We start from the raw sequence: 20,364 nt of genomic DNA on the forward strand, positions 1-20,364 counted from the left end.
GTACAGTAGGTAAATATCTCCTCTTCCCTCCCCTGGGTGAGGATGGTAGTAATTTTCTCGTCAGGCTGACAGCTTCATGTGCCATCTCTTCGCTGGCTCTCACCCCGTCTGTCACCCCGCCTGTCCCTCCGCTGTCACCAAACCTGATCTATGGAACTATAAAGATCTCTCATTGGGTATTCAAGCCCAGATTGCAAGGGAGGAGAGGGTGAGAGAAGAGAGAGGGGGTAGACCGACAGAGAGAGAGAGAAAGGGATAAGATCAGAGGGACAAAGAGAGAGTGAGATTGTGAGACAGACATAGAGGAGAGAGAGCTCAGATTAAACTTCCTCTACATCTCTGGAAGATGGCGATCAGGGGGTCAGCCTTCTCGACACCTCGGCCTTGGAGCTGTGCAGACTGGGTAAATAGGGGGCTGTCGATCTGACCCCCTACCCACCATCCAATCTTCCTCCCTCCCTACAACTCCACACCACGGCTCCTTCAATAGGTCTAAATCACTTCAAGTGATGCAATCATCAGGCCTTTTGATTCGGCTCTAACTGTGTCTCTAGATCAGCGCTGGCATGTTGATAGGCATGGCATCAGGGATAAACACTGTGTTTTGCTCCTGGGCCCATTTCAGACAGATGAGGCTTGGGAAAAGTGGAGAGTGAAGGCCCATTATGCAGTACAATTCGCACACCATTATTGGTCTTTCAGAGCGATCAGCAGTTTACTCCTAATGACCCTGTGGTTAAATGCACTTTGCCGATGCGGGCGGCAGGCTGAGGGAGTTTTGATTATTTGAAGTTTCTGAATTGCAATGCAGGTGGGTATTATTTTGCATTTCCAACTGCACATCTGGCAAAACTTTTTGCTTCATTACACAATAATGCTGCTCCACGGGTGCCTGATAGGCACATCATTTCCAAGTTTGTTTGCAGAATTTAAAGGACTAAACTCGTATTATTGTTTGCCATGTAAAATACTGTAGAACTTTGCAACAAAGATTGCTATTATTGGTATGTATCATCCTTTTGGAATAGTGTCTGATTGAATTAGGTCTATGTCAGGAAAACCGTGTTTCCCTCTCTTTTCTCATTGGCTGCATCCTACAGAATACAAGTCATCTTATCTCAGAGTAGAACTATGTGCGGGTGACGATGTGACCTTCCAGAGATGAGGCTGCCTGTAGAAAATTGGTCACATCTGACCTGTACCTAATGGATGTTTCTGTTGTTGTTCACTTGTCTTGAATATTTCACTCCTTCATGACGGAAAAGGGGGAGGGACTCTCTCGTTTAGATGCAGGAGCAACCAAAGAGGCAGAAAGCACTGAGGCAAGAAATGTGTCGCCATTTTGTAGAGAATTTATCTGTCATTCCGTTAGTTTAGATTTTGTTGCTCCATTTTTCACAGCTCACGAGTTTTAACTCCACAAAAGAAACATAGGTTATCCTGACCAAAATAAAAGCCGTAATCTGAACTCTGTTATTAGAAAAACATGCACAACATTGACGAGAGCTGACATTGAGTTGGTATACATTTTTATAATCAACATTTTCATAGCCAGCCATAGCGTTGTTGTCGGACATTCTCCACACAAACAGTCAAACAATCACCATTGTTTGCTACAGCCCTAGTTAATGTCTTTGGCCCCATCTAGGGGCGAGCAGGGGTAACAACTTTTATAAGAGAGTCAACCCTGTGCAAAACACCTCTGAGTATTCCATCCCTGGTCTGCTTCCTGTCAAATACAGTGTCTCACTCCGACCCTGTAGGACCTCCTCTCTCCAACCATTCCTCTCGCTCTCTCTCTGTCTATCTCTCACACACTCTAACTCACTCTCCCCCTCTCTCCTCCTTTGTCCTCTCTCCTCTCCTCTGCCCTCGCCTTTCTCTCTCCTTTGAATGTGTTAGTGAGGACCACAGAGACAGACAGAGACCAGACTACTTTAGATGCAGTGCTACTGGATTCATGCATTATTGAGCCATACTGTGACACGAGCCAAGCTCACCTGAATGCTATAAAGAGAATTAGGCAAATGACACAGTCAACCAAATGTGTTTGAGAGCCAAGTAACTCTGAAACTTTTAAAGTTTTCACAGTAGGGGGCGCCTATTAACTCCGGTTTAGAGGGAGAAAGATGCTCCAGGAATGAATTAGCTTATCTCTTACAGTCACTGGTGAGAGTAGATCGTGTCAGCAAACTGTGAGAGCTTTGATACCATGTCAGATCATACGCTGTTACTTAAAACCACATACTGTGTATAAATAGTTAGCTGCTTGTACTAAGTTACTGTGTACAGTGTGTTTGGAAGGTTGCCATGGATTCCACTCTACACTGGAGTCCATTGATCAGAGCTTTGATACCATGTCAGATCATACGCTGTTACTTAAAACCACATACTGTGTATAAATAGTTAGATGCTTGTACTAAGTTACTGTGTACAGTGTGTTTGGAAGGTTGCCATGGATTCCACTCTACACTGGAGTCCATTGATCAGAGCTTTGAGCATTAGAGAGAAGACAGAGTATCTCATCCTGTGGTCTCTACATCTATAGATGAATATTGCGTGTGTGTGTGTGTGTGTGTGTGTGTGTGTGTGTGTGTGTGTGTGTGTGTGTGTGTGTGTGTGTGTGTGTGTGTGTGTGTGTGTGTGTGTGTGTGTGTGTGTGTGTGTGTGTGTGTGTGTGTGTGTGTGTGTGTGTGTGTGTGTGTGTGTGTGTGTGTGTGTGTGTGTGCGGGCGGGCGGGCGTGCAAGTCTTCACCGAGGCTGTCATGTTTTGTCTTATATTGTCTTGTCATTTTGCTTTCCCTTCTGTTCGTTTTCCCCCTGCTGGTCTTATTAGGTTTGTTCCCTTTTTTCTCTCTCCCTCCCTCTCTCTCTTCTCTCTATCATTCCGTTCCTGCTCCCAGCTGTTCCTATTCCCCTACTCAATCATCTAATCTTTTCACACCTGTTCCGTATCTTGCCCTCTGATTAGAGTCCCTATTTCTCCCCTTGTTTTCCGTTTCTGTCCTGTCGGATCCTTGTATATTGTTCGCCGTGCTGTGTCTTTGTCTCGCCCTGTCGTGTCTTGTTTCCCTCAGATGCTGCGTGTGAGCAGGTGTCTGAGTCTGCTACGGTCGGTGCCTTCCCGAGGCAACCTACAGTTTATGGTCGAGTCTCCAGTCTGTCCTCGTCACTACGAGTGGAATTAGTTTTTTATGTTTTGTTTTCTGCTCTGATTTGTCTAGGAGTATTGCCTATTTTCTTTACTGGAATAAAGACTCTGTTTTCGCCAAGTCGCTTTTGGGTCCTCATTCACCTGCATAACAGAAGGATCCGACCAAGAATGGACCCAGCGACTATGGATTCTCTCTACTCTACTCTCGAGTTCCAGGGAGCGATGCTCGGCAGACACGAGCAGGAATTGTCTGCTGCTCGGCATGCCGTTGAGACCCTGGCCGCTCAGGTCTCCGACCTCTCAGGACAGTATCAGAGTCTTCGTCTCGTGCCACCAGCTACTTCCGGGTCTTCCGAGCCTCCGGAACCTAGGGTTAATAACCCACCATGTTATTCTGGGCAGCCCACTGAGTGCCGCTCCTTTCTCACCCAGTGTGATATAGTGTTCTCTCTCCAACCCAACACATACTCAAGAGAGAGAGCTCGGATTGCCTACGTCATATCACTCCTTACTGGTCGGGCTCGGCAGTGGGGCACAGCTATCTGGGAGGCAAGCGCTGAGTGTACTAACGATTATCTGAACTTTAAAGAAGAGATGATTAGGGTTTTTGATCGTTCAGTTTTTGGGAAAGAAGCTTCCTGGTCCCCGTCTTCCCTATGTCAAGGTAATCGATCCATAACGGATTACTCTATAGAGTTTCGCACTCTTGCTGCCTCCAGTAACTGGAACGAGCAGGCGTTGCTCGCTCGTTTTCTGGAGGGACTCCACGCTAAGGTTAAGGATGAGATTCTCTCTCGGGAGGTTCCATCCAGCGTGGATTCTTTGATTGAACTCGCTATTCGCATTGAACGACGGGTAGATCTTCGTCACCGAGCTCATAGAAGAGAGCTCGCGTTAACTGTGTCTCCCCTCTCTCCGACACTACCATCTTTCCCCACTGACTCAGGTGTTGAGCCCATGCAGCTGGGGGGTATTCGCATTTCGACTATGGAGAGGGAACGGAGAATCACCAACCGCCTCTGTCTCTATTGCGGTTCCGCTGGTCATTTTGTCATTTCATGTCCAGTTAAAGGCCAGAGCTCATCAGTAAGCGGAGGGCGACTGATAAGCGCTACTAGACGGTCCTCTCCGTGAAGTACCTGTACTACCTTACCGGTCCATCTACGCTGGACCGGATCGGCAGCTTCCTGCAGTGCATTAATAGACTCTGGGGCGGAGGGCTGTTTTATGGACGAAGCCTGGGCTCGGGAACATGACATTCCTCTCAGACAGTTAGGGGAGCCCACGGTCATGTTCGCCTTGGATGGTAGTCCTCTCCCCAGTATATTATGTGAAACACTACCTTTAACCCTCACTGTATCTGGTAACCATAGTGAGACCATTTCTTTTTTGATTTTTTGTTCACCTTTTACACCTGTTGTTTTGGGTCATCCCTGGCTAGTGTGTCATAATCCTTCTTTTGATTGGTCTAGTAATTCTATCCTATCCTGGAACGTTTCTTGTCATGTGAAGTGTTTAATGTCTGCTATCCCTCCTGTTTGTTCTGCTCCCTCTTCACAGGAGGAACCTGGTGATTTGACAGGAGTGCCGGAGGAATATCATGGTCTGCGCACGGTCTTCAGTCGGTCCAGAACCAACTCCCTTCCTCCTCACCGGTCGTATGATTGTTGTTCTGATCTCCTCAAGAAGCGTTTTGCATCCGCTCCTATCCTTGTTGCACCTGACGTCACTAAACAGTTTATTGTCGAGGTTGACGCGTCGGGGTGGGCGTAGGAGCCATTCTGTCCCAGCGCTCCGATACTGACGATGGGGTCCACCCTTGCGCGTATTTTTCTCATCGCCTGTCACCGTCGGAACGTAACTATGATGTGGCTAACCGTGAACTGCTCGCCATCCGTTTAGCCCTAGGCAAATGGCGACAGTGGTTGGAGGGGGCGACCGTTCCTTTTGTCGTTTGGACTGACCAAAGGAACCTTGAGTACATCCGTTCTGCCAAACGACTGAATGCGCGTCATGCTCGTTGGGCGTTGTTTTTCGCTCGTTTCGAGTTCGTTATTTCTTATTGCCCGGGTACTAAGAACACCAAGCCTCATGCTTTATCCCGTCTCTTTAGTTCTTCTGTGGCTTCTACTGTTCCCGAGGGGATCCTTCCTGTTGGGCGTGTTGTCGGGTTGACTGTCTGGGGAATTGAGAGACAGGTTAAGCAAGCACTCACTCACACTCCGTCGCCGCGCGCTTGTCCTAGTAACCTTCTTTTCGTTCCTGTCTCTACTCGTCTGGCTGTTCTTCAGTGGGCGCACTCTGCCAAGTTAGCTGGCCACCCCGGCGTTCGGGGTACGCTTGCTTCTATTCGCCAGCGGTTTTGGTGGCCTACTCAGGAGCGTGACACGCGCCGTTTCGTGGCTGCGTGTTCGGACTGCGCGCAGAATAAGTCTGGTAATTTTTTTTCTGCTTCTGCTCCTGGTCTTGCTGGGTCTCAGTCTGTTCCCTGCCACCGCATCTCTCCTGTTCTTGTTCCTGCCCTTGCTGTGTCTCAGTCTGTCCCTAGTTGTTACTCTCCTGGCCTGTTTGGTCCTGTTTGCTCTAAAGCTTTCAGTTCTCTACCCGTGTCTCATTTTTTTTAGAGTAGTACCCTAGTTTCCCTTTTTATCGTTTTCCGTTACGGTCCTGAGGAGAGGAGTTGGGTTCTTTCTCGGGACGTGCTGGACCGTTTGTGATTTATGATTTCCTCCGTTGCCGCCAGTGTTCCTCCTCGAGTGCGCCAGGAGGCGCTCGGTGAGTGGGGGGGGTACTGTCATGTTTTGTCTTATATTGTCTTGTCATTTTGCTTTCCCTTCTGTTCGTTTTCCCCCTGCTGGTCTTATTAGGTTCGTTCCCTTTTTTCTCTCTCTCCCTCCCTCTCTCTCTTCTCTCTATCGTTCCGTTCCTGCTCCCAGCTGTTCCTATTCCCCTACTCAATCATCTAATCTTTTCACACCTGTTCCGTATCTTGCCCTCTGATTAGAGTCCCTATTTCTCCCCTTGTTTTCCGTTTCTGTCCTGTCGGATCCTTGTATATTGTTCGCCGTGCTGTGTCTTTGTCTCGCCCTGTCGTGTCTTGTTTCCCTCAGATGCTGCGTGTGAGCAGGTGTCTGAGTCTGCTACGGTCGGTGCCTTCCCGAGGCAACCTACAGTTTATGGTCGAGTCTCCAGTCTGTCCTCGTCACTACGAGTGGAATTAGTTTTTTATGTTTTGTTTTCTGCTCTGATTTGTCTAGGAGTATTGCCTATTTCCTTTACTGGAATAAAGACTCTGTTTTCGCCAAGTCGCTTTTGGGTCCTCATTCACCTGCATAACAGAGGCCTCCCTTTCGCTGTTTTTAGGAGGCTTCAAAGTTTGTGTGTGTTTGGTTTTAACTGAGCCCTCTCTCTCTTTGTGTCCTTGTAGATTCGTAATGCTGCATCAGGTCTGTGTATAGACTCCAAGCACGGCCCCACAGGGACAGAGCTGAGACTGGACGCCTGTCTGAAGGAGGGGGCTGAACGCACCTGGGCACACGAGCAGGTAGGTACAACCGGAGCCGTGTACTGTATAGTAGGATGTAGGTGTTCGTCTCTACTACATTATACTGTATATTAGGGTGTATTCTATACTATATTATACTGTATAGTAGGGTGTAGTCTACACTATAATATACTGTATAATAGGGTGTAGGTGTAGTCTATACTATATTATACTGTATAGTAGGGTGTGTTCTATACTATATTATACTGTATAGTAGGGTATAGTCTATTATATTATACTGTATAGTAGGGTTTATTCTATACTATTTTATACTGTATAGTAGGGTGTAGTCTATTATACTAGTAGGGTATAGTCTACACTTTTTACATTTACATTTAAGAATATACTGTATAGACATCCAGTGGAACAACCACTTTACAATAGTGCATCTAAGTATTTTAAGGGGGGTGAGAAGGACTAGGTATTCCTTAAAGAGGTGGGGTTTCAGGTGTCTCCGGAAGGTGGTGATTGACTCATATAATATACTGTATAGTAGGGTGTAGGTGTAGTCTCTACCATATTATACTGTATAGTTATACTGCATAGTAGGGTGTAGTCTATACTATATTATACTGTATAGTGTGGTGTAGTCTATACTATACTGTATGGTACAGTGTTGTCTATACTATATTATACTTAATAGCAGGGTGTAGTATATACTATATTATACTATATAGTAGGGAGTAGACTATACCATATAATACTGTATAGTATGGTGTAGTCTATACCATATTATACTGTATAGTAGGCTGTAGTCTATACTATACTGTATGGTACATTGTCGTCTATACTATATTATACTGTATAGCGGGGCTGTGGCCTATACTATAGCACATCACCGGCCTGTTAATCATTCAGTCAGTCAGTCAGTATTAGTCAGGAATGGCCCTTCCATGAGTCTGGCCTGTTAATCAGTCAGTCAGTATCAGTCAGGAGTGACCCCTCCATGAGTCTGGCCTGTTAATCAGTCAGTCAGTCGGTATCAGTCAGGAGTGACCCCTCCATGAGTCTGGCCTGTTAATCAGTCAGTCAGTATCAGTCAGGAGTGACCCCTCCATGAGTCTGGCCTGTTAATCAGTCAGTCAGTATCAGTCAGGAGTGACCCCTCCATGAGTCTGGCCTGTTAATCAGTCAGTCAGTAATAGTCAGGAATGAATGACGCCTCCATGAGTATGTTTTATTTATTTATCCTTTATTTAGGCAGGGAGCCCCATTAAGGAGCCCCATTAGGGAGCCCCATTAAGGAGCCCCATTAGGGAGCCCCATTAAGGGAGCCCCATTAAAGCAGCAATCTGCAATTGCTACATCCATTTTGTGACTTTTAAATGAATTATACTGTATGTACCCATTGATACTTAAGGAATATAACTTGCAAATGTTATTGTTTGAACTGCATATTGCCCCGTGCAAGAAATACCTTTTTGGGAAGGTACTCTGCAAATCCTTTGATTAAAGATGATCATTTCAATCGTTTGATTAAGGATTAGTTGCAACATGTGCTGTCTGCAAAACAGCCATCACAACACTTAGTCTCGCAAAAGAACCATAACATACGAAATACACAGAACTACCCTAAAAGGAAAATTCCACCCATGATATAGTCCCAAAATATTTTTGCCTTTCAGCAATCAAGATATACAACTTTCAGAATACAGCAATACAGCTGGTATGATGCACTTATTATAATTTTGCATCATACTGGCATTATTTATGTATTTTGAAAGTTATATATGTTGAAACCTTGATTGCTGACATGAAAAACATATTAGTAGTATATCAACAATGGACTAATGAAACAAATACCAAAAGATCATTTTTGGCTGGCATTTTCCTTTAATACAAAACAAGTTTAGGGTACTTTAGCCGGCGATTGCTTCATATGCAACTAATTTTCCGGCTGTTTACTGTTAAATCTGAACAGATCATCACCGCATTCTTGTCCTCATGTTCATCCGCCTCTAAAATGACATTTAGGGTAGTCATACTGTGAACCTCATAACGGAACTTGGATACCATGTTGTGCCTGTGTACTTGTTTGTATTCAGATATTTACATTTGGCTGGAGAGAGGACATCAGGCCAGGGGATCCTCTCCACACCAGGAAGTTCTGCTTTGACTCCATCTCCCAGAGTTCCCCTGTCACACTGTACGACTGCCACGGCATGAAGGGCAACCAGCACTGGAGCTATAGGAAGGTAACTTTAAACAGAATGAAATAGAACACGATTATATTGTATCTGTATGGTACTTACTTTACTTCTGTTTTGGCTTTAAATCCCATGTGGAACATAAATTATCAATAAATAATCAATCGTCAACAGAAAGCCTGGTAACTTACATACCGTATGATTACGGTTATAACACCACATCATTCAGATTACTACCACAGCCACAGGACGGTAGCTAAAACACATAAGTTGTGTGGTTATTCCACTGCCACAGCAAGGCAATCTAATGCAATTGCGTTGATAGCAGTCCTACACACCAGGGAAATGTCCATATGTAGCCACGTAAACACTGTAGTAAAGGAAAGTAGGCCTGATGTATTCAGTCACAACACAATATCAAAGTAGAATAGAAAAGATGTACACCGTGTTTTTCTGCTGCGTTCCAGGATGAGGAAAGTAATAGGAGACTTATTTTATAATCGCGCCACTCCTATTTCCTCCACATCGTTTAAGGAGGAGAGATTCACGTTTACTCAGCGCAAAATCAGAATGTCATTACATTCCCATCTCTCTTAAGGTTCTGCCTAGAATGACTCGAGGTGCACAGATGCTAGCGTGAGTCCCAGATCTGTTTGCCACCTCCATTACTGTGGCAAGACAACACAGTCAGGTCTTGAGCTCAGGCTACACAGATGCAATAGCTGCTTATTAAAGGGCTGAGTTGGGCTTGAGGCTGTGTGAACACTGTAAAATCAGGAAGGCATGATACCAGAACAAAATGACTGCCAAGTACCTCTGAGGCGTTCTCCACCTCCTCATCTTTCTCCACAACTTTATCCCTCCCACAGAATCCTTTTTCAGTTTGAATCCATCACTGGCTATATTTAATAGTTCGCGATCACCATAGATAATCTTTTATTGGAAGCCAGGGACGTATTTTTAATTTGTGTTGTCAGTTTTCAACGATTCATACTTCCTTCAATTCCTCTTTCTTTTGCAGCTGAGTGTTACTTTTCCCTTTCTGTCACGCGAGGGAGGATGAACCCAAATAATAAACATTCAGAAAAGTAATGTACTGGTCCGTTGGAACTCTGGGTTTAAAAACTCTTGTGTGTTGAACTCATATTTCTCAGCCTAGTTTACCTCCCAAATTCAGACCCCTCACTCCTCCCCCAACGGAGGTAGGAAATACCTTGTTGCAGTCAGATGCTCAGCTCCCCGTCTGTAATCTGTTTGAAGGGAGTGGGAGATGATAGAGCAGGATTAAACAGCAGCCTGCCTGCCAGAGACAGCCTTACCTGTCTCTACTTTATTTGAATAATTTATCTCAGTCCTTCTTTTCCTCCCTCTCTTCTCTCTGTGCCTCCTGCTCTCTCTCTCTCTCTCTCTCTCTCTCTCTCTCTCTCTCTCTCTCTCTCTCTCTCTCTCTCTCATGCTTTTTATTTCGCGCTCTGTGTCTCTCTCGAACGCTCTCTCTCTCTCTCTCTGGGCCAACACATACAGGATAAATTGCTGTACCACCTGGTGAGCAGCGGTTGCATGGACTGCAGTCCCGGTGATAAGAGGATTTTCATGAATAAATGTGACCCTGGGTCGGAGACGCAGCAGTGGCTGTTCCAGAGAGTCAACGCCACCGTCCTGGACAAATTCATCAGCGCTGCGGCTGCCAGCTCCTAGGAACCAGGCGCCAACCCCCATGACAAAAAAACTAAACAAACGTGTGCATTGTAGCAGCAAGTGGCCAGCCAGTTAGCTAGCGGTCCTGTCTCCCAGACCCCCCAGCTCATCAACGTGGGGGCTACAAAGTGGAAGAGAAGGGGGTGGGGGGGCTGGGGCTATGTTTCTGTTCTGTCTGCAGATCCTCTGCCCGATGGGATCAGATCCAAAATGGAGGATAAAGACTCCTTCCTGGCAGATAGAGATTCTGGGATTCTGCCTGGTTCTGCCCAATGGGCTGATGGGACGTTCAAGGTCGCCTATTCTCAGAGAACTAACCAGACTAGACTAGACCCAAGCTAAGCCGCCACACAGGGGCACCTTGCTGGTCGAGGACACAGAAACCTCCAGAACACTGTCCTCTATGTCCTCTATGGGTCAAAGGTCAAACACAGCAGGTCTAGTAGACTGGATTTGTTTGTTTCAGGTTGAAAAAGGAATGTTCCAACTGTCACTCTCTCAAGATCGCATGGTGGATTTGTACTATATCGGAGGTTCATGACATTATTTGCTCATTTTTGTAAGGCTATTTATTTTCCATTATTATTTAATTAGTATTTATTTTGTATTAATTTATTTAGTCTTTTTTTTAAGAACAATAATTTATTAAGTGTATACTTGAATGGGTTTTTCAGATTTCTGGTCCCCGTGATTGTACGATTTGAAGTTGTGAAATTCAGCCAATGAAAATGATGTAGTAAACATGAATAAAATTTGAAAAAAAGTACATTAAATATTGCAATTGTATGGCGTGTGAGCATTTATATGATGACACATCTCACAATGATATTGCATGTAGATAGCAGCCAAGAAGATGCACATGGACTTATGATTATGCATGTGGGTGCTCATTCAAAAGTGATAATTGTGTGCCCACTTTTGAAGAGTTTTCGTAACTCGTCTACATGTGCACTAATGGGACGATTCAGCCTTAGGAAATGTATGCCTTTTTTACACCTTTCGATATAAGCACTTTTTAGTATGTGCTATTCAGACTTACCCTATACACGTGCGTAACAAGGTTTGCGGGTGTGGCTCCCTTGTGCACAATGTATACATTTTGATAAAGTTCCAGAAAACACACCCACTGGGTGGCCTACCAATTTGATCAGGGAGTTGTCCTGTTTGTTTATCTTATTCAATCCCTTGATTCGCCCTCACCAGTAGAAATCCACTTTTTCAAGCTGAAAGATGATGGCCAGAGCTTACCCATGGTGTTTCCCAACAATTTAATTCAATAAGTCATCGTTTTAGTCAAAGTATGATATATTTGGGCTAGAAGTGACACATCCAAACTGCCCACTTTGTGCAAATCCATGTGAATGCAGTCTTTTCTTATGATATGACATACAGATTATTTTCAGCCTACGTTTCATTTCAGTGCTGGGTTTTATTTGAATGTTACCACCCACCAGCATGGCAATGTTTATTAATCAGAAACAGCTGCAATGTTATTCCTCTTCGCCACTGAGATGACAGCCTTTGTTCTACTTGAGCCATGGAGGAAATTAATGTAGGAGCAAATTAAATGTTTTTTTTGCACCTCATTGTCTTACTAGAAAATTATCATAATCCATTGGATAATTTGTACATTTTCACCGATAAAAAATATTAAATCCGGTCTGTATTAAAATATATACAGTATATTATAAATGGTATAATTGCATCATATGATAGCGTTTTACAAACCCACTCCCCCCGTTGCCCCAAGATGAATGATTTTGTCCACTAAAGTTTTGCTTCACTACATGCTCTACTGCTTTGATTGGTGTAACATTAGCTAGAAACATGTCTATCCAGTTATGAAAAGCCTCCCGCAAAATGTTTATTCAAGGAATTTCAAGGAATTTAATGTTACGTGTAGCCTATCATTTCACTTCCCCTGTGAGAACCAGGCGCACCGTCTGACTTGGCTTTGCTCTACCACATATCAAGAAGCTGATTAAATAGCATGATCATTACACAGGTGCGCCTTGTGCTGGGGACAAGAAAAGGCCACTCTGAAATGTGCTGTTTTTCCACACAACACAATGCCACAGATGTCTCAAGTTGAGGGAGTGTGCAATTGGCATGCTGACTGCAGGGATGTCCACCAGAGCTGTTGCCAGAGAATTTAATGTTAATTTCTCTACATAAGCCACCTCTAACGTTGTTTTAGAGAATTTTGCAGTACATCCAACCGTCCTCACAACCGCAGACCACTTGTAACCATGCCAGCCTAAGCCCTCCACATCTGTCTTCTTGCCCTGCTGGATCTTCTGGGCGGAGTGGTATTTATGTCTGTAATAAAGCCCTTTCTTGGGTAAAAACTCATTCTGATTGGCTGGGCCTGGCTCCCAAGTGGGTGGGGCTATGCCCTCCGAGAACCACTCATAGCTGCGACCCAGTCATGTGAAATCCATAAATTAGGGCCTAATGAATTTATTTCAATTGATGGATTTCCTTCTATGAACTGTAAGTCAGAAAAATCGTTGAAATTGTTGCGTGTTGCGTTAATATTTTTGTTCAATATAGAAAAACATTGTTCAATATTTTCGGATCTTCTTCAACTATTTATATGGCGGATTCGCAGCCCCAATTTATGGACAATGTCAAAACTTTGGAGATAACAATAGATGGTAAAGCCAAAGATAGTCCAGTGGTTTCCATCTGTGGCGAAGTTGTCAGTCCCCATTTGTTGATGTTTATCTGTAGGACAGGAAATGATATCCAACTAGTGGCGGAAACTTCCTCTGGGGGTGTCCTTTAAATGCTGTGTACTTTTCATTTGATTTTGATCTGCACAATATTATAATGAAGCCTTGTGGAGAATGCTTTCAGAATGGAGATCAATGAAAGATAGCCATCAAAACTTATGCATATTTATCTCCATTTGAGAACCCGTGCATAGATTTCAAAACAGTTGTTTCACAATATGTACTGTATGTTTAGGGACGTTTTCATGAATACTAAAGGTTCATTGAAAAATAGGGTTTCATTCATTCTGAAATTTGCCACATTCAGTTCATCAACCCAAGGTAATGTTGGAAGATTAGTGTAGAAAGAATAATAATAGGGAGAATAGTGTACAATAGTATACCCTAGCCTATTGCTCGCACTTGAATGGAATTGTGTGATGATGGTTCAAACTGTTACAAACTTACAGCTTGGTCTGCGCTACATAATGATTTAATCCGCCTACATGTTCATTTTTGTTTTGTTTTACATGAACTATGATAAACTATTATTATTAGTGATCCTCAGCAACAACCACACGGACGTGACAGCCTTTACAGACAAAGCAAATGAAGGTAAACAAAACAATGATACGTTGACAGTTAAATATGTGTGGTTATTTCTGACAGTCGATGCTGATAGTGATATTAATAATAGGAGCCCATCCCACCTATCTCTGCTGGCCACCCTCTTCGGATTTCTACACGCCATATATCTTTCAACTACGCTGCGATGTTTAACAAACAATTTCAATCTATCTTATCGAATAGAATCAACAGTTTGCGCGAGTATTAATATATGATTGAGTGACTGACTGAGTAGGTCTCTCCAAATCTCCCAGCAAGGGTTCATTTACATTTTGGGGGGGTTGCTAAAAATGTGGGTCTCAAAACAGGTGGGGGCTAGCCCCCCCCCCCAGCCCTGAATGACGGGTCACCACTGGATATGACTTATGAGTTCATCTAATTATAATTTATTTATATGATTTATAGTTTACTTCCATGACTGGTATCACATTCATCTCCAGTGATCAGAAGGAAAAATATTATAAAACAATTGCTATTATTATTTACAATCTCCTTCTCCATGCAGATGACCAATTTACCGAATTATTATCAATAGCTCCGAACAATTTATAGATTATAGTGCATGGAGAATGGTGTTCTTTTTTTATCGGAAAACGGGAAAGTATATGTTTCACAGTTGGAACCGATATGTTCGCTCGACCTTATTCATGGTTTATTCGCGTGTAAAACTGGAGGTTTTACTGTAATGAACTTCGTCTGTTGTTTGTAGAAAGTCAGACCGAAATGCAGCGTGTAGGTTACTCATGACTTTTAATGAAGCTAATACGGTACATGAAATAACGGAAGAAGAAAACAACAAACGAATGAAACTAATACAGCCTATCTGGTGACTAACACTAAGACAGGTACAATCATCCACGAAATACAACGTGCACTCAGGCTGCCTAAATACGGTTCCCAATCCGAGACAACTAGAATCAGCTGACTCCAATTAGGAATCGCCTCAGGCAGCCAAGCCTAACTAGACACACCCCTAATAATACACACTCCCAATTAATACAAACCCTAATACGAAATACAACATATAAACCCAAGTCACACCCTGGCCTACCCAAACATATAACAAAAACACAAAATACAATGACCAAGGCGTGACAGAACCCCCCCTAAAGTGCGGACTCCGGGACGCACCTCAAGAGCATAGGGAGGGTCCGGGTGGACGTCTGTCCATGGTGGCGGTTCTGGCTCGGGACGTGGACCCCACTCCATAAATGTCCTAGTTCCTCCCCTACGCGTCCTAGGATAATCCACCTTCTCCGCCAACCATGGCCTAATAGTCCTCACCCTGATCCCCACATAACTGAGGGGCAGCTCGGGACCGAGGGGCAGCTCGGGACCGAGGGGCAGCTCGGGACCGAGGGGCAGCTCGGGACCGAGGGGCAGCTCGGGACAGAGGGGCAGCTCGGGACAGAGGGGCAGCTCGGGGCAGAGGGGCAGCTCGGGGCAGAGGGGCAACTCGGGACAGAGGGGCAACTCGGGACAGAGGGGCAACTCGGGACAGAGGGGCAGCCCGGGACAGAGGGGCAGCCCGGGACAGAGGGGCAGCCCGGTACTGAGGGGAAGCCCGGTACTGAGGGGAAGCCCGGTACTGAGGGGAAGCTCGGTACTGAGGGGAAGCCCGGTACTGAGAGGAAGCTCGGTACTGAGAGGAAGCCCGGTACTGAGAGGAAGCCCGGTACTGAGAGGAAGCCCGGTACTGAGAGGAAGCTCAGTACTGAGAGGAAGCTCAGGCAGGTAGTAGGCTCCGGTAAATCCTGGCTGGCTGGTGGACCTGGATGATTAAGGTTGTCTGGCCGATCTAGAAGATCTTGGCAGACTGGCACTTCTGGCGGATCCTGGCAGACTGGCACTTCTGGTGGATCCTGGCAGACTGGTGACGCTGGGCCGACTGGCGGCGCTGGGCAGACAGGAGACTCCAGCAGCGCAGGAGAGGAGAAAGGCTCTGGCTGCGCTGAACAGGCGAGGCGCACTGGACGCGCTGGGCCGACTGGGAGCACTGGTGGCGCTGGACAGACAGGAGACTCCGGCAGCGCAGGAGAGGAGAAAGGCTCTGGCTGCGCTAAACAGGCAGGAGACTCCCATAGCGCAGGAGAAGAGAACAGCTCTGGTTGCGCTAAACAAGCGGGAGACTCCGGCAGCGCAGGAGGGGAGAAAAGCACTGGCTGTGCTGAACAGGCGAGGCGCACTGGAGGCCTGGTGCGTGGTGCTGGAACTGGTGGTACTGGCGCGAAGACACGCACAGGAAGCCTGGTGCGGGGAGCTGCTACCGGAGGACTGGTGTGTATAGGTGGCTCTGGATAGACCGGACCGTGCAGGCGCACTGGAGCTCTTGAGCACCGAGCCTGCCCAAGCTTACCTGGCTCGATGCCCACTCTAGCCCGGCCAATAGGAAGGGCTGGTATAAGTCGCAGCTGGCTCTGCACCCGCACTGGAAACACCGTGCGCTCCATAGCATAACACGGTGCCTGCCCGGTCTCTCTAGCCCAACGGTGAGCACAGGGAGTATGCACAGGTTTCCTACCTGGCATAACTATTCTCCCTTTTAGCCCCCCCCAATAAATTTTTTGGGGTGACTTTCCGGTTTCCAACCGCGTTGCAGTGCTGCCTCCTCATACTCACGCCTCTCCGCTTTAGCTACTTCTATTTCCTCCTTGGGACGGCGATATTTTCCCGGCTGCGCCCAGGGTCCTTTTCCGTCTAATATCATCTCCCAAGACCAGAAGTCCTCATATTGCTGCTCCTCACAATTAACAGGGAGAGTAGGCTCAGGTCTGACTCCTGACTCTGCCACTCTCTCTCTGCGCTTTCCCCGTTACCTACGGTTTTCGCTCTGTATAGCCGTGCTCTCCTTTTCGATTCCATCCGTGTATAGCCCTCTTCGCATTGCTGTAGGGAATCCCAGGCGGGCTCCTGAACTCACACTGGGTCGGCCGCCCACCTGTCGATTTCTTCCCAGGTAGTATAATCCATATCGTCCTCCTTCAGATCCTGCCAGTTCACACGCTGCTCGGTCTGTGAATCGTGGTGGGTGATTCTGTAATGAACTTCTTCTGTTTGTAGAAAGTCAGACCGAAATGCAGCGTGTAGGTTACTCATGACTTTTAATGAAGCTAATACGGTACATGAAATAACGGAAGAAGAAAACAACAAACGAATGAAACTAATACAGCCTATCTGGTGACTAACACTAAGACAGGTACAATCACCCACGAAATACAACGTGCACTCAGGCTACCTAAATACGGTTCCCAATCCGAGACAACTAGAATCAGCTGACTCCAATTAGGAATCGCCTCAGGCAGCCAAGCCTAACTAGACACACCCCTAATAATACACACTCCCAATTAATACAAACCCTAATACGAAATACAACATATAAACCCATGTCACACCCTGGCCTACCCAAACATATAACAAAAACACAAGATACAATGACCAAGGCGTGACATTTACCTCAATTTCTGTGAATGGAGTGAATTGAATTTGACCTCCATTTCTGTGATCTCCACCCCAAACACATGCGTTTCCCCATGCTTAATGCTGAGTTTGTAACCAAGTGGGAGTTTACACGTTGTGAAGTCATAAATACTGTCATGCAGGTGAAAGAGGACCCAAAAGCGACTTGGCGAAAACAGAGTCTTTAATCCAGTAAAGTAAATACAATCAAAAAAAACACAACTTTCACTCGAAATGACGAGGACAAACTGGAGACTCGATCTTGAACAGCAGGTGAACAGCAGGTTGCCTCGGGAAGGCACTTGAACCAGACAGACTCAGACACCTGCTCACCACGCAGCATCTGAGGAAAACACGACACGACAGGGCGATACACAAACACAGCACGGTGAATTCTAAACAAGGAACCGACAGGACAGGAACGGAACACAAAGGAAGAAATAGGGACTCTAATCAGGGGAAAGGATCGGGAACAGGTGTGGGAAGACTAAATGATTGATTAGGGGAATAGGAACAGCTGGGAGCAGGAACGGAACGATAGAGAGAAGAGAGAGCGAGAGAGTGAGAGAGGGAGGGGGAGAGAGGGATAGAAAGAGGGAAAGAACCTAATAAGACCAGCAGAGGGAAACGAATAGAATGGGAAGCACAGGGACAAGACAAGATAATAAATGACAAAACATGACAGTACCCCCCACTCACCGAGCGCCTCCTGGCGCACTCGAGGAGGAATCCTGGCGGCAACGGAGGAAATCATCAATGAGTGAACGGTCCAGCACGTCCCGAGACGGAACCCAACTCCTCTCCTCAGGACCGTAACCCTCCCAATCCACTAAGTATTGGTGACCCCGTCCCCGAGAACGCATGTCCATGATCTTATGTACCTTGTAAATAGGTGCGCTCTCGACAAGGACGGGAGGGGGGAGGGAAGACGAACGGGGTGCGAAGAAAGGGCTTAACACAGGAGACATGGAAGACAGGATGGACGCGACGAAGATGTCGCGGAAGAAGCAGTCGCACAGCGACAGGATTGACGACCTGGGAGACACGGAACGGACCAATGAACCGCGGAGTCAACTTACGAGAAGCTGTCGTAAGAGGAAGGTTGCGAGTGGAAAGCCACACTCTCTGGCCGCAACAATACCTTGGACTCTTAATCCTGCGTTTATTGGCGGCTCTCACAGTCTGTGCCCTGTAACGGCAAAGTGCAGACCTCACCCTCCTCCAGGTGCGCTCACAACGTTGGACAAACGCTTGAGCGGAGGGAACGCTGGACTCGGCAAGCTGGGATGAGAACAGAGGAGGCTGGTAACCCAGACTACTCTGAAACGGAGATAACCCGGTAGCAGACGAAGGAAGCGACCAGTGAGCGTATTCTGCCCAGGGAGCTGTTCTGCCCAAGACGCAGGGTTTCTGAAAGAAAGGCTGCGTAGTATGCGACCAATCGTCTGATTGGCCCTCTCTGCTTGACCGTTAGACTGGGGATGAAACCCGGAAGAGAGACTGACGGACGCACCAATCAAACGACAGAACTCCCTCCAAAACTGTGACGTGAATTGCGGGCCTCTGTCTGAAACGGCGTCTAACGGGAGGCCATGAATTCTGAATACATTCTCGATAATGATTTGTGCCGTCTCCTTAGCGGAAGGAAGTTTAGCGAGGGGAATGAAATGTGCCGCCTTAGAGAACCTATCGACAACCGTAAGAATCACAGTCTTCCCCGCAGACAAAGGCAGACCGGTAATGAAGTCTAGGGCGATGTGAGACCATGGTCGAGAAGGAATGGGGAGCGGTCTGAGACGACCGGCAGGAGGAGAGTTACCCGACTTAGTCTGCGCGCAGTCCGAACAAGCAGCCACGAAACGGCGCGTGTCACGCTCCTGAGTCGGCCACCAAAAGCGCTGGCGAATAGACGCAAGAGTGCCTCGAACACCGGGATGACCAGCTAACTTGGCAGAGTGAGCCCACTGAAGAACAGCCAGACGAGTGGAAACAGGAACGAAAAGGAGGTTACTAGGACAAGCGCGCGGCGACGCAGTGTGCGTGAGTGCTTGCTTAACCTGTCTTTCAATTCCCCAGACTGTTAACCCGACAACACGCCCATAAGGAAGAATCCCCTCGGGATCAGTAGAAGCCACAGAAGAACTAAACAGACGGGATAAGGCATCAGGCTTGGTGTTCTTGCTACCCGGACGGTAAGAAATCACAAACTCGAAACGAGCGAAAAACAACGCCCAACGAGCTTGACGGGCATTAAGTCGTTTGGCAGAACGGATGTACTCAAGGTTCTTATGGTCTGTCCAAACGACAAAAGGAACGGTCGCCCCCTCCAACCACTGTCGCCATTCGCCTAGGGCTAAGCGGATGGCGAGCAGTTCACGGTTACCCACATCATAGTTGCGCTCAGATGGCGACAGGCGATGAGAAAAATAAGCGCAAGGATGAACCTTATCGTCAGACTGGAAGCGCTGGGATAGAATGGCTCCCACGCCTACCTCTGAAGCGTCAACCTCGACAATGAATTGTCTAGTGACGTCAGGAGTAACGAGGATAGGAGCGGACGTAAAACGTTCTTTTAGAAGATCAAAAGCTCCCTGGGCGGAACCGGACCACTTAAAACACGTCTTGACAGAAGTAAGAGCTGTGAGAGGGGCAGCAACTTGACCGAAATTACGAATGAAACGCCGATAGAAATTAGCGAAACCTAAAAAGCGCTGCAACTCGACACGTGACCTTGGAACGGGCCAATCACTGACAGCTTGGACCTTAGCGGAATCCATCTGAATGCCTTCAGCGGAAATAACGGAACCGAGAAAAGTAACGGAGGAGACATGAAAAGAGCACTTCTCAGACTTTACGTAGAGACAATTCTCTAAAAGGCGCTGTAGAACACGTCGAACGTGCTGAACATGAATCTCGAGTGACGGAGAAAAAATCAGGATATCGTCAAGATAGACAAAAACAAAGATGTTCAGCATGTCTCTCAGAACATCATTAACTAATGCCTGAAAAACAGCTGGCGCATTG

At 46.4% G+C, this 20,364-nt stretch overlaps 1 protein-coding gene across 1 annotated transcript in view; it reads left to right on the forward strand.

Moving 5' to 3' along the window:
• LOC124012048 (polypeptide N-acetylgalactosaminyltransferase-like 6) overlaps positions 1-11,324 on the forward strand; it is a 284,665-nt gene extending 273,341 nt beyond the window's left edge. The window contains exons 11-13 of the mRNA XM_046325419.1: positions 6,582-6,698; positions 8,744-8,893; positions 10,370-11,324. Of these exons, the coding sequence (XP_046181375.1) occupies positions 6,582-6,698; positions 8,744-8,893; positions 10,370-10,543 (441 nt within the window). The 3' untranslated portion in view covers positions 10,544-11,324. The remainder of the gene's footprint in view (positions 1-6,581; positions 6,699-8,743; positions 8,894-10,369) is intronic.
• The last annotated feature ends 9,040 nt before the right edge of the window (positions 11,325-20,364 follow it).

This window comes from Oncorhynchus gorbuscha, linkage group LG24 (genome assembly GCF_021184085.1).
Source record: "Oncorhynchus gorbuscha isolate QuinsamMale2020 ecotype Even-year linkage group LG24, OgorEven_v1.0, whole genome shotgun sequence".
In the NCBI taxonomy this organism is placed as follows: domain Eukaryota; kingdom Metazoa; phylum Chordata; class Actinopteri; order Salmoniformes; family Salmonidae; genus Oncorhynchus; species Oncorhynchus gorbuscha.